Source organism: Sparus aurata, chromosome 18 (assembly GCF_900880675.1).
Source record: "Sparus aurata chromosome 18, fSpaAur1.1, whole genome shotgun sequence".
NCBI classification, from domain to species: Eukaryota; Metazoa; Chordata; class Actinopteri; order Spariformes; family Sparidae; genus Sparus; species Sparus aurata.
The window spans coordinates 30,078,629-30,092,710 of record NC_044204.1 but is presented as its reverse complement, the minus strand read 5'-3'; the positions used below and the strand labels follow the sequence as shown (position 1 = coordinate 30,092,710).

The 14,082-nt window shown below is 40.3% G+C and overlaps 1 protein-coding gene across 5 annotated transcripts in view; it reads right to left on the bottom strand.

Moving 5' to 3' along the window:
- Positions 1–14,082, bottom strand: part of zdhhc9 (zDHHC palmitoyltransferase 9) — a 35,777-nt gene that overhangs the window by 10,137 nt on the left and 11,558 nt on the right. For all 5 annotated transcript variants that reach the window (XR_003981460.1, XR_003981461.1, XM_030396574.1 and 2 more), the window contains 5 exons: positions 9,259–9,419; positions 3,688–3,846; positions 1,344–1,481; positions 865–913; positions 458–560 (listed from right to left, as the gene is read on the bottom strand). Coding sequence is in view for 3 of the 5 variants with exons in the window: in XM_030396574.1 (XP_030252434.1) it covers positions 458–560; positions 865–913; positions 1,344–1,481; positions 3,688–3,846; positions 9,259–9,419 (610 nt within the window). In the remaining 2 variants the exon portion in view is untranslated. The remainder of the gene's footprint in view (positions 1–457; positions 561–864; positions 914–1,343; positions 1,482–3,687; positions 3,847–9,258; positions 9,420–14,082) is intronic.

Here is a 14,082-nt window from a genome sequence, read left to right as displayed (position 1 = left end):
TTTCCAAAGAAAATCCGTGACATGAACTGGATCTAGGTGGGCTGGAATGGAACGACCTTTCTTTGAGCCGGATGTTGAAAAGGTGTCTCTCTCCAAGCAATAGTGTACAAGTCATTCTTCTCCTGGAGTTTTTGGCAGTCAGTAAACGGCTTCAAATGCATTATCACTACCCTCTGAGCTTTACATGCATCAACCTCAATAACTTTAATTGTAAAGTCACAGAAAACTAACCAAAGACAGAGTCAATCCTATATGCCCTTGTGGTCATGAGTCATGGTTCATTTGCTTGCAGATGGTATGAAACCTAAACAAACTAGATGCAAAGTAGAGCACCGTGCCTCACAGCACGATTCAGACCCCATAAAACAAACCGTAGACATGAGAGCAGCATTAATCTGGAGTTGTGTGTGGCATGAATGCACAAAATGCACGTGAACATGCAGTAAGATGCACTTACGTCCTCATTGGTGGTCTGGTTGAGAGAGATCAGGTAGGTGTGGAAGCCGGTCAGTCCCACCACTGACCACAGGGTGAAGAAGCACACCAGCACCTCCAGCACAGTGAACAAGAGTTAAGAAAACAGCAACAGATGTTTTCTGCCTCACACGTGGTCACTGATTAAACAGTGGGACAGCAGGTGACAGCACAATGGCAGACCATTATGTAACATGATTAAAACCAGTGACCGTCAGAGAGTGGAGCCTTTAAATTGATGTGGGGTCAAAGGCAGGAGGATTTCAGCCTTTTACTTTGCAAAATGCAAGAGATAAACAGCTGGATTTAGCATTTGAAAAGCAGTGATGTTTTTCACTTTGTATTCCAGTTTCTGTGGTGTATAAACTGTGTCCGAGCTTAAAAGGATATGTTCCAGGTGTTTCCTTCAAAGTGTTCAGAAAGCCTTTATCCACTGAACCTGTGAACAAAACATCACAGAGAGAAGTCAAGTTATTCATTTTCCCAGTACTGAAAAGGCGCAATTCTAACATTATACAGCAGCACTAAGATAACAAGCCCAGAGCTAATTATCTTGACTAGAAACACTCTAGCTTCCTGTGTCGTTCTGTCGTCCTGCTGCCTCTGTTTGATAGAACAAGGAAGCAGAAGGATGAGGATGAAAGGGGAATCATGTTTAGCTGTCAGTTGCACTTGCACGTCATGTCACGCTCCAGGAAAAGCCTGGTCTCAATTGGGTCACAGTTTTCACTCATGAGCATGCGTCTACAGTAGACGCTGGCAGTGAGCTTCTGTTACAGGTCATCGTTCCTGTGTTGCAACATTCTTTCAGCTGTACATGTGTCCTGTCTGCCCCTTCTGATTGGACAAATGACTGGCAGGATACTCACGCATCACCACGTGCACGATGTCGAAGGTGAAGATGTAGATGGTGAGCAGGGAGAGGGACATGGTGAACAGGTAGAAGTATCTGTAGTTCCTCTTGCCCACGCAGTTTCCGACCCACGGACAGTGGTGATCGAAACGGTCTGTGAAAAAGAGAAGAAGGTCGGCGTGTAAATATGTAAATTAAACCACGTTTATTAGATAGGAAATACTTTTGGGAATCAACCTAAAAATACACTGTTATCATCTGCGGTCTTTTGGTCAAAGACAGCTTTGTGCATCAGCTTCTGTAAACTTGCAGTCTAAATATAGTGATCACTTCCTCTTCTATAATTTGGAGATAAAAAAAACAGGGCAGGGTCAAACTGACAGCAGAGACAAACATCTCACTTTACACTTCTCTCTGCAGCAGACGAACCACTCCTCTCTGTGGATGGAGTTTCACAACAATATACAGCAAACACTGAAGCAGAAATGTGAGATGTGATGTGGACGGGGCTTTAAAAAATACCCAAAGATCATACTAAATAAATATGAGTAAAAATAAAGATATCATGTTAAAATATGAATTTGAATATATGAAAAAGTAAGTCTTAAAAGTGTATTTGATATCAAATGTACTAAAGTATCAGAAGTTTCCTTTGCCAGTAAATGTGCAAAGTATAAAAAGCAACTGTATATATTTACAGAGTAGAGACGGGACCTTTTTATGTAAAGTTACTTATATATATTATATTTGTTAGACACAGTAGCAGCATGGCTCGATGGATGGCAATGTCTGTCTGTTGGATGGTTTGTTAACACCTTTGTTCAGTATTGTTCACATCAGATCTGTCACAATAACTACTTTAGTTGGATAACGTATTGTCACAGAAATAACTGTGATAAATGTAATTTTAAGACTATTTGATAAATGAATAATAGTGCATCATAATGCCAGTACAACCTTTCAAAGAGCAATGACACTAACTGGAATGTGAAACCAATAAATAAATAAAACCTAAAACCACACAATCAAAACAATAAATACAATGGATTCCAGGGTTAAGACATAGAGACAAGACATAGATATAAATAGATAACAAACAGTTGTTTTCAAGATAAGCCTAGTTACATTCTAACACGCTAACTCAGATGTTAAACATGGTAAATATGACACACAGTAAAAATAAACATTGTAGTTGTGAGAATGCTGAATCTTATTAGCTCAAAGCACCACAAATACATCCTGACAGAGCTGCTCGCACGGCTGCAGACTCTTTGTCGTGTTGTACATTCTCTCCACAGTTCTTATATTGCACATAAAGTGCCGCAGGACAATAATCCTCTGCTCTGTTCACTTAATATGGACGTAAAAATCCTCAAATCAAAGCTAAAGGAACTTTAGTAGCTCTATAATCAAACTAAATTTCCCATGTTACCCATTTAATTCACTAAAAAAGATGTGTGCATTTGTTCAGAGGTCTGGAACCAGAACAGCACTTTACACCCATAAATATTGTTTTATTTCAACTCCCATATGTCACAAACAAAGCTGAAACAACTATCTAAATACTCACAGACTAAATCGTACATCAGACGTCTCATAATGTATTAACTAGAGAGGCTCCGGGTATAAACAAATATAATTTGTCAAATGGTTTGGCTCTTTGTGTTTTTATTATGCTGCACATTCTGTGAGAGACTTTAACCGCTATAAACAACGTCAGTGTGAGGGGGGGAAAGAAATTACTGCAGTAAAAGAAGGACTGAGGTACGCTGCTGTGTCATGCTTGGACTATGTGTGTGTCAGTGTGTGTGTTTCTACAGCAGGTGGACACAGATGAAGCAGTGTTCACAATGACTGAGCAGTTATTCCCTCACTGAGCCTCCACTGTCTCCTCTCATATCGCCTATGAGGCTGTGCTCCCCTCAGATGCATTCCTCAATCATCAGAAGCCAAATCACTGTTATTCTGCAGGGCTGAGAGATAACACACACACACACACACACACACACACACACACACACACACACTTCAAACAGCCTTCAAAATTCAAAGCACATTCCTAAAAAACACTGCCTGTGAAGTTTTGGGCCCATTTGTTTCAGTTTTCAGCTCAAACTCTTGTCCCCCATCTTCTCAGTCCAACATTTATTTATAAAGCTATGTCTTTTACAATTATTTAATCATTGTGACAAATGAACGCAGAGAGGTAATTAAGATCGAGGCTTCAGTAACAATCAAGCTATTTTTCCCGCGGAAACATTGCTCACCTTTCTATTTCTGAAGAACAGAAATAAACCAACTCCAAAGAGCTGTCGTCTCTCTTTATGAGAACTGAGGGCAGATCAGGAGAGATTTCTTACCAACGCAGTTGTCACAGATGCTGCAGTGAGATGCTCGAGGTGGTCGGAAGATCTTGCAGGTGTAGCAGTACTTGAGCTTGACGATCTGGTTGTTGATCTGAACGTTGCGAATTCGAGGTGGAGGTCGCTGCCCCGCGGGGACGTTCCCATTGGCAGCCTCTGTGGAGACAAAACACACCACAGTCATTAGAAGGTGTTGACAACTCAGTCACACAATTAATTACTCCAAAAGGTGAAATCTAATAACAATACAATACAACACAACAAACCATGTCTGCAAATAAATTAACACCTTTAATGGTGTTTTCACAAAAGGTACAATGTCTTGCAGCCCTGTCGCTGGATTGCATAAATATGCTTTTTGTTTTTCTCCTATTATAAAGCTTTCATGTGCATGTAAAACATTGACACAGGCCACAGAAAACTGGTAGAGCTACTAAACTGCCTGAAACACTTCATATGTAGTCCAGCCTTTACTTCAATAATTTATCTACATCCCTACATAACGCTGCACCACCTTTGGGACCATACTCCACCTAAACATACTCCTGTAACGATGTGAAAGGTACAAACAAAGACGACAGCTTTCAAGGGACCTCAGCGTTTCACCATTTGTACTTGTGTAACCACCGAGAATTTCTTATGTGACATTGGTGTCCTGTTGGGCGGTAATGCCGAGGCTAAAAGGAATCACATTCCTTCTCAAAAACATGTACATTAGGTTTATTTTCCAGTCATTGCCCTTGACCGCGGCACAGGCTAAAAACTGGAGTTGGTCCCCTGGTGCTGTTGTTGGCTGGCCGCTGCTCCCCCCGGGCTGGGCTTAATGCAGAGAACCAGAGGCCAGCGAGGTGATGAGCAGTTTAAACAGGCAGAAGCTAAAACAAAGAGTCTCAGAGGGAAGGGGAATATGTTGCAGCAGAACTTGAGAAAAATGTCAAATAAAGCATGTAAAACCTATCCTCGTAGACACTGAAAATAGAAATATGAACTTGAAAATGAGTTTTTTTCCTTTAACTGTAGAGGTGCTCACAATATTGTGTTCACCTGCTGTATATTTCTAAACCAGGCACTGACAAAGGGGAGATTCAGTGACAAGGACAAGAAAGAAATAAGACATAAATCTCAACAGCTGAACCTTGAACATGTCAGTGAATGACGACATTGGCTCGAAAGTTTATTAATGATGGTGGATTTATGTGTAATCACTGTTGAGCTGTTAATATTATTTATTAGCAACACTAAACCGCAGTGTCCTGCTCTATTGGGGCATCAACTAACCTTCCTCACACAGAAAAGGCTGTATTTTAAAGTCGTATCTTTTGTTTCCGCAGTCGCAGAGCCGAGGAAATTCTCAAGCATTTACTTTCTTGGCAATCCAGATCTTTCTGATTATGTTGCACTGCAGGAGCAGAGAGGTTTGACTCGACGCTTGCTAATGACCAGAGAGCTGCTGGCTGGAATGTCTCAGGAGAGAAACTGTTAGAGAGAAGACTACCATTAACATGCTGCAACGGGGAGACGTGAGTGTGGAGTTAATGGAAAAAAGCGGGCATGCTCATTTGACTTCCTGGGGATAAATTAAGATAAAAAATGGTGGTATTTGTTGGAAATTAAATTATCTCTCCTGGAGACAGTGTTAAGAGATGAGTAACAGAATAAAATCTACATAACCTAAGCTGCATACTTATCATTTGTATATAGTTCTCAATGGCCATTCTTGATATGTTAAATAAACGGTTCCAGCACAAATAAATTTGTGAAACTGGCAAATTTACAAGCTTGTGTCAAAGCCATCCAATAAACTTCTACAGACATGAGGACTGTGAAATGTCTTTAATCTGACAGCACAAACAGCTTTGCATTATGAATCTACAGGATGTAGGATTAGTAGCTTTCAGGATAAACCAGCGGAGAATAAATTAATGAGTCATCACTCAGGGGGAATGATGCCACTCCCTCGGGCAGCAAACTCTGTCTGCCAGCAGCATTGTATATTCCAAGAGGATGCCTCCCATCTTATTAGCATTCCCCCTCGGGAATACTTGCTACCAGGCGGAGGGGACAGAGCATCAAGGCAGCGGTGGCTTCGTCAACATGCCTGCCTCAGCCTCAGAATTAGATCAAGCATCCATACCTGCCTCCTCCACCGAGTGGTATCGCTTAGTGCGCCCACACTCAGAAAACAGCTACTCTAGCACATTAACAAACATACTGTACAAGAGCTAGAAGTGTTGGAGGGAGGATGTGAGCTAAGTGCTGTATTTAAGCCGTTGGAGTGCATATTCTTCACGTAGTCTTGTGGCCATATAAGTGAGGAAAAAACTGAAAGAGAAAAGGAAGGTGCAAGACTGAAAATAGACAAGCTATAAGTGGAGAGTTTTGGAGGCTACAAGCCAAACAAGGTCAAGGAAAACATAAAAGAAAGGTTCTGCTGAAGGTTTGTTTCTTTATGTTTGTGGGTGGATCCAGAACCTGCAAACTCCTGAGGACAAACTCAAAGCACATGTAGCGTGAAAGGAATAAAAGGAATAGTTTTGTGACATTTTGTGATTCAAGTACACTTATCAGTTGTTTTTTGTTTTCTCCACAATCAGTTGATTAAATAGTTGCCAGCTATTTTCATGACTGATTAATCGTTTCAGTCATTTTTCAAGCAAAATCCTCAAACATTTGCTGGTTCCAGCTTCTTGAATGTATCATTTATGAAAGTAAATTAGGGCTCTTTGGATTTCTGACTGTTGGTTGGACAAAAGAAGTAACGTGAAGACGTTACTTTGGGCTCCTGGGAGCTGTGATAAGATTTTTTCACAACTTTATTCATCCATGTTATAATGTTATAATCTATACGATGAATGAATTTATCATGAAAATAATCGCCAAACTAGTCAAAAATAAATATAGCAGGCTGCAGCCCTTGTATGAACCTAACACTAGCAGCCAGTTAGCTTAGCTTAACATTAAGACTGGAAACAAGGAGAAACAGCTAGCCTGGCTCTGTCTAAAGTAGAAATGCTCTTTACCAATATGAATTTATTCATAACCCAGATCTATTTTATTTAGAAATTGAGACCATCATGGACTAAAAACTTATCATGATGTTCTTGAGATGATCGTATCTACAAACAGGCCTGTTCTGCTTATATACATGAGGCAACAAAACCAAACAGCATCCAAAGTTGATTTACCAGTTGTTCAGTGTTGGTCTGTGTTTTAAGCATCCTGTAAATCAATCTGGGAGTGATAATGATCTTAAATCCTGCAAAACATTTAGCATAATGAATCATCTCACTTTAATGCATCAGACAGCTCCACTCCCATTTTCTTTGTATGATAGTTTGTAGACCACCGGTAAGACATCACCATGAGCTCTGGGAACATGTTATAGACACTTCATAGATTTCTCCAGGGAGAATTCCTCATATAAAAACATGCAGGATCTTTACATTGTCCGTCTGGGTCATCACGACTGGAGCAAGTCAGACCACAGAACCATTGTCATCTAATGAGCCGTATGAGTCACAGTAATGACGAGAGAAGGAGTGGCAGCCAGCTAACCCGTTCTCAGAGGATCGAGTGCCTCATCTTTACTATCACAGCCCTCCTCTGTCATGGCCAGTTTTTGCCCATGTCTCTTGACTGGAGGGAGAGAGAGTACGAGTGATAGCTGAAGGACACCGTGAATCTTTTTGAGAGACATAAAGCGAGCGTCGAGCAGCCACACAGCCAGACAGGGAGGGGGGGACGGGGTAAAGGATGCAGGGAGGGCTGGTGCAGAATTATTGCAAAAGAATATTCCAAGAGAGTCTGGACAGCCCGGGGAGAGGACATAAAAACACAGAAATGCATTGCTCTGTGCTTGTTTGTTTTTGGTGGCAAACTCTTTGTTGTCATCATCATTATACAGCGACTGGCTTGTTCTGTGTAATGAGACAACAGGATCCCTTGTAATGAATGTGTGCTAGACTGAGCTCTACATCCACAGACGAGCACACTCAACCTTTATTAACATAAAACCCAACAAACATGAATAAACCAACAGAACCGAGGCTGTTTGCTCACTGCTTAACTAGCATGCACGTACACTGAAGCATTTATGCATCCAAAATACTAAACCTCCACATCTCTGGACATCATTTATATTAAAAACAACCCAGATGATGATGATGTAACAGCACATGAACTGTAATAACACTTGTCCTCTTGCTGACTTAACATTTGAATGTAGATTGGGGATTTGAGCCTGGTGGCATTATCAGTGCTGATTGAGCATAATAGCTCAGCACACTTCAAGGTGAAGAGCTGGACAGCAATCACTCCAGAAGAGGTGAGATTACCTCAGACTTCAAACCCCTGCAGTGGATTTGAGGATTAACACTGATGTCGCTGCTGCCTCGTCTTTACTACCATTATCAGCAATAAACTGACATTTTGGCTGATTTATCTTCACAATCCTCAACAAGCATTCTGCAGATTCGCACAACAACAGTTCATTTCTAATTCCAGTTGAATCCAATATTCACTCTCCTTTCTGCTGGTTTTTTTGTCTCCATGGGGAAATATCTGCTCCACAATGATCACCAGCTACTAGCTAACATCATGTGTCTGCTGTTTAGTGTTGATGCAGGTAGTGTACAGCAGGTTTTTAGAGCTTTTTCTATGAAAAGAGCTGCCTGCTGTGGCCATAAACTACAGTATAAGTGCAGTAAGAGTAAAACTAAAACAGCTCAGTTGCACATCAGACAACAAAACAATGAGCTGTAACTCATAAATCTCTTTCCATACTGTTTTCATGTTGTCATTTTGTACATCGTGATAATAAAAACATTGATTATAGCAGCTTAAAGATACGTCTTCACCAAAGCACTGACACTATCACAAAACACAATACAGTGTGGAAAAATGTGCGAAGAACTTCTTGAGGGAAAACGCATATTTTCTCATTCTTCTCACTATGTGTGAAGAGATTCGATGTGTTCACGTTATTTTCTGCCAAATTGTGAACTTGTTTTCTGTTCTGAAATAAGACGTTTCTGTGTTTGTGTTTTCATCTGTGTTATTCTGACTGGTTTGTGTGCGGAGCTCAGTGAGTGAAAGCTGATGTCACGTACATTTGTACACCAATCAGGATTTAGAGAGAATTTGAATCAGATGACAGGTGGTGGGTTGTCTGGCTGCTGTCAATGAAATTTGATCAAATCATACCCACACAGTCCTGATGGAGCACATTGGCTCAGACAATACCTAAATAGGCTTTTTCTAATTTAGATTTGGCCTATTCAGTCATGAATACTTAATATTATAGAGACAGATATGAAATTTTCAGGGGAGTTAGAGGTTAGTTTGAAAAGAAAGTACGCAGTTTTAAATCAAGATTATGTAAGTTTTTACCCTGAAACAACCTTCAAATAGCTTCAAAATCATGTATGTTGTAAAAGGGTGAATGGTGTCTGTATCTCAGCCACTCCGCCCCCCCCATCGCATATCTGAAATCGCACAAAACCTCTATACAGACCAAAAATAAAAGGCAGACAATCCTAATAATGTCTGTAAATCAATCCTGTAACTCACCGATTTCCATCTCGATGAACGTGGCCTCCTCTGGGAGGGCGCGTGGCAGCACCCCGGGGTCACTGAAGCTGGTCCTCAGTAACATGGCAATGACAAAGAGGAAGAGCAGGACAGCGAAAACTGGGATGGCGGGAGACAGATGGAGAGCCAGGTACGGACATCTGTAATAAAACAAACACATTAAATACAGAAGATTAAAGATTTAATCTAAAATCAGGTACGGCTTCTCAGAAAAGGCAGAAAGGGAAAGACATTTTTTTCATCCATTAATGATAAGCCGTCAAGTCACAGTTTTTGTTGGTCGATTATTTGATAACTTGATTAGGCGGCCACCAGAAAATCAATCTGAAATTATTCTGGTAACATTTTCTTGCTCCAGTTTCTCCAGTGTGAGTGCTTCAGTCCTAGATCTCACACTAAAAGAAATCCCATTTGAATGAAAATGTTTTATATTTTGCATCGCAGCTGCACATGACAACTGCAGACAACAACCCGAACAGACGCAGGAGAGAGCCCTCTCCAAAAAAAGCAGTGCAGAGAGGGCAAGACATGACACCATACACATTCTGAACTTGTGTTCTGAGCATAAGGTCGTGAACCGGGAGAGCTGCCCTTTCTCTGGACCGTGCCGAAGTCATGGCCGTGAATAAAAAACACCTTGCCACACTCCCCTCACCTTCTGGAGGAGTGGAGACACATTAGCATAACTCCTTGTTGCCAAGACATTGAGATTAGATTCAGAGGAGCTCCTCCACTAAAACGGCCTGCTGCTCGGTGCGATAACAGATGTGAGCTGCAGTGCAAAGTGCTGCGACAGAAACCAGCAGCAGCGGCCTCCACATGCAGTTATTAATAGTTAATTTCCTCTTCTTTCCTCCTATTTGGCAGGGATCATATATTCATAATGCAGCACTGATGTTACTCTACAGGACTGCAAGGTATTGTGCATTGTACTGTACAGGAATAACTTCTGTACTACAGGTCATGCAAAAAGTCTGCCCACACAGATGACACACTCTCTGCGATATTATATGGAAGAAGGAGATTTGGGTCATTGAAACAGAAAACATTTCAAAACTGTCCTCTAAAGCAAAATCACAAGGCTACATTACATATACATATCATATTTCTCTGTTGTAGTGAAATATAGTAAGTTGAGCTGAAACAGAGATTTTCACTCCTTCGTATATGCACCAGTTGATAAGTCATATACTTAAAAAAAAAACCTCATTAGGGCCGAGGTTTGAGTAATAGAGAGTGTTTTTCTTCACAAAATCATTGGCACATTTGTGTGCAACATAATGACCTCTTCAGGAGAGTAGCCATTTATCTGTATCACATATCCGACAAATCCCTGCATATTCAGTTACATAACTGAGTGCGACCCATAAATTATTTTGGGCGGCCAGAACTGCTGGAAAGCAGCACTAATGCGTGATGATGTTTTCACTACTGTGCCATTCTTTTTGGTTTAGTTGGGATTTGTTTGATATTGTGCTTTTTTATTTCAATACCAATGTGCTGGAGTACAGAACAATGGGCCTCATTCACCAATATCTTCTTAAGAATCTTCTCAGATTCTTTCTTAAGTTGTTCTTAAGAGGTTCCTTAAGAAAACCCTACGTCAGATTCACCAACTCGTTCGTAAGCCTCAGAATTGTTCGCAGCTGTGTTCTTACATTGATGAAAACCGTAGCAGCAATATATATGCCATTGTTTTGCAGGCCTTGGATGGAGAAATGCCACGTATAAATTGGGTGGGGGGGGTTACTAATTGATGGCATGTTTCCAATTTACTTGATTTATCTTAAATCATTGGCACATTTAATTTATTTTAGAATTTAAATTATTTGTAAATGACCAAAAATATGAAATAAATAAATAAATAAATAAATGAATAAATATGACAGAATTATCACTGTAATATTGCATTTTATTGAACTACACAAGAGAAGAAAACACAACCATGCCAACATTTTGGCACTGAAATGTGCGTAGGAGTACTCCTGAGTGTTCGTAGGATTTGTTCTTGCCTAAGAAAAAATCCTAGATAAGAAAAAATTCATGAATGCCACAATCTTCGTAAAATCTTCGTAAGTGGGACTTAAGAACAAATTTGTTCGTAAGAACGGTTCATGAATGAGGCCCAATGTATTCAATTACCAAGATTTCAGAGTTATAAAACATGTTTTCATAAAAAGTTAAGATTGTATTTACACATGGAATATTGTGAATATGATGTATTTGTGTTTCTTCTTTTTCTGTTATTGAAGATATGATATGGGTGTCGAAAGCTATTCATCCCACACATATATGTGATATAGTGGTTGAGGTTTAAGCGCTTTCTTTTCTATCTATTTAAGAGATTAAATATCATATAGAGCTACTGTAATTGTTAGATGGATTGTGAGACTTTGATTGTTGTCTGTCAGTTTGTGCAGTGTCTTGAGACTTAAAAGGAGAGTGAAAGTTATGGATGTGTGGACAATACATGAGTTTACTCATTCATTTAGTCTAAAACGGAGGCGTGAAAGCAGACAGAAACTGCACCAGTCTGCCAACCCAGACTGGCATCCTTCAATTTTGTGAGATTTTGTGCCCGGTGGCAGACAGAAATTGCAGCTTGAAAGCAACATTTGTAAAGAAACAGTCTAAATATTAATAGTGTTATTATTCTATAGCTATTTCACTGTGCAATCAAAGCAAAAAACTAGTCCATTGCCAGTTAAATATCTTTTAAATTATTCAACTGATTTCATCAAGTTCATAAAAGCCATAATATTGTATTCTCTTCTCTGGGTGCAGTTTAATACACTCTCACCACAGACAGACACAGCTGACAGGAAGTTTAAAGGAAAGGGGTGTAGCTGTGTTTATAACAGCCAATCAGTACAAGACAGCAGAGAACAAAGTCCACCTGTTCAGTCACAGTATGTAGATCAACCAGGTGTGTCAGCATACCTGAGCACTGACGTAACAACAACACACAACACCTGCTCGACTGGCCTGAGCAGTTTCCCTGCCAAGCCTTCTTTTCCACACTAATGGAAACCAGGAGCAGAGATCAAATCAATAGAAGTTTCCACTGGCCCAGGCCTCTGAAGTATGTTTGGCCCATTTGTTAGTGCAGAGACAGCAGAGAGCAGCCGCTGCATTCAGACTGAGGGGAGGCGGTCTGTCGATGAAATGTAATTCCCGTAATGATGACTGGTAGGTATTCGAGGCCCACTCTATCATCGCTTCCCATCAAGCCTCCACGTCCTTCCTGGACGTGACCATTTCCTCTGCTGTTGAGGAGCAGGGTGGTGCTGGCACGCTGACACTTGTGCGTTCATCCGTCACCACACAGACAGCAGAAAAAAAACTGGAGTCAATCAGGCTCAGTGTCCATGTGGGGAGAATGTTTTAATCAGTGAGGTGATCAATCAGACCGCCAAGTGACACTCACACACCACTTACACGTTCCCTCCCTTTCTTAATCAACAATCTGCCTCCTCGTCGAGGCTCAAGACTCACTACAGTGGTGAAAACGAATTTTTTCTCAAGTACTTAACTTCAGCTGAGTGTTTTAACTCTATACTTCTTCAGACGGCATTTCAATTTATTCATTTCATCTGATAACCATGCACCGAAATCCAAGTATGCATTAACCATAATGCAACTTAAGTTGACCAGACTTTTGTTCAGAGTTTCGATCCAGAAAACAAACATTTAGAGTCAAAAAAGATAATATCTTTGGTTTAGCTGCATTGATTTTGATACCTTCTTTAAATGTCCGTCGCGAGTATGGTGGCGTCATGCTAACCGGTGGAGTGAAATAAGCACTATGGGAAATACACTTATTCACTATCTTGCCATGAGTTAGATGAGAACATCGATACCACTCTCAAGTTTGTTACGCCACACCATGTAAATGTACTGTTAGCTTAGCACACAGACTGAAACCATGAGGAAACAGCAAGCCTGCCTCTGTCTAAAGGTGACAAAATCTGACTCCCGTCATATCTAAAGCTCACTGACGAAAACATTTTATCTTGTTTGTTTAATCAGTGGAAAAACAGTTTGAGGTTTGGTGGCAAACTATGTGCTGTGGGGACTTCTCCGGATCTCAACTGGGTGCCGAGTATCTGGTGACGATTATAAAAATGAGAGATAACATGTTGTTTAGTGAGTTTTAGTGGGTATGGTAGGTGGAGTGTGTTAATGTTGAAATCTTCATGCCAAACTCGGCTAACCTGTTGCTAGCTGTACATATATGAGGGTAGTATCAATCCTCTCAGCAAAAAAGATAATACGCGTCTTCTTTCCCTTGCCAAGGTCAAATTGTCGAAATCCAATATCAAATAATACATTTTTAAATCTGCTAGATTTGTTTATGGATCCACATCAATTTGAACTCACTCATAGATATCAGCCACCTACACATTGCCATTTTTTCCCATCAAGATCTACATTGAAATACACCCTCTCACTATGTTGGAGAGAGTGAGAAAATATTCCTGAATAGTTCCCTTTACTTGGAACCACTCTAAAACAAGGTCTACTTTGGGCCGAGACCCATCCTCCATCCAAGTTTCATGGAAATCCATTCTGACAAACCAACCAACCTCCTTGGCGGAGATAATAATACATTATAATACCACTGACAGAGGTCTCCATAGGCAGCACTGTTATTTTTATATTTCAATAAAAATGTTCTCATAATACTCATAATACTGCTCTCGTGTCATATATATAAAGTTTTCAATGCAGGACTTTTGGAGTATTTTTAAATTGTCTTATTGCTACTTTAACTTCAGTAAAGGATCTGATTTTTTCTTTCAT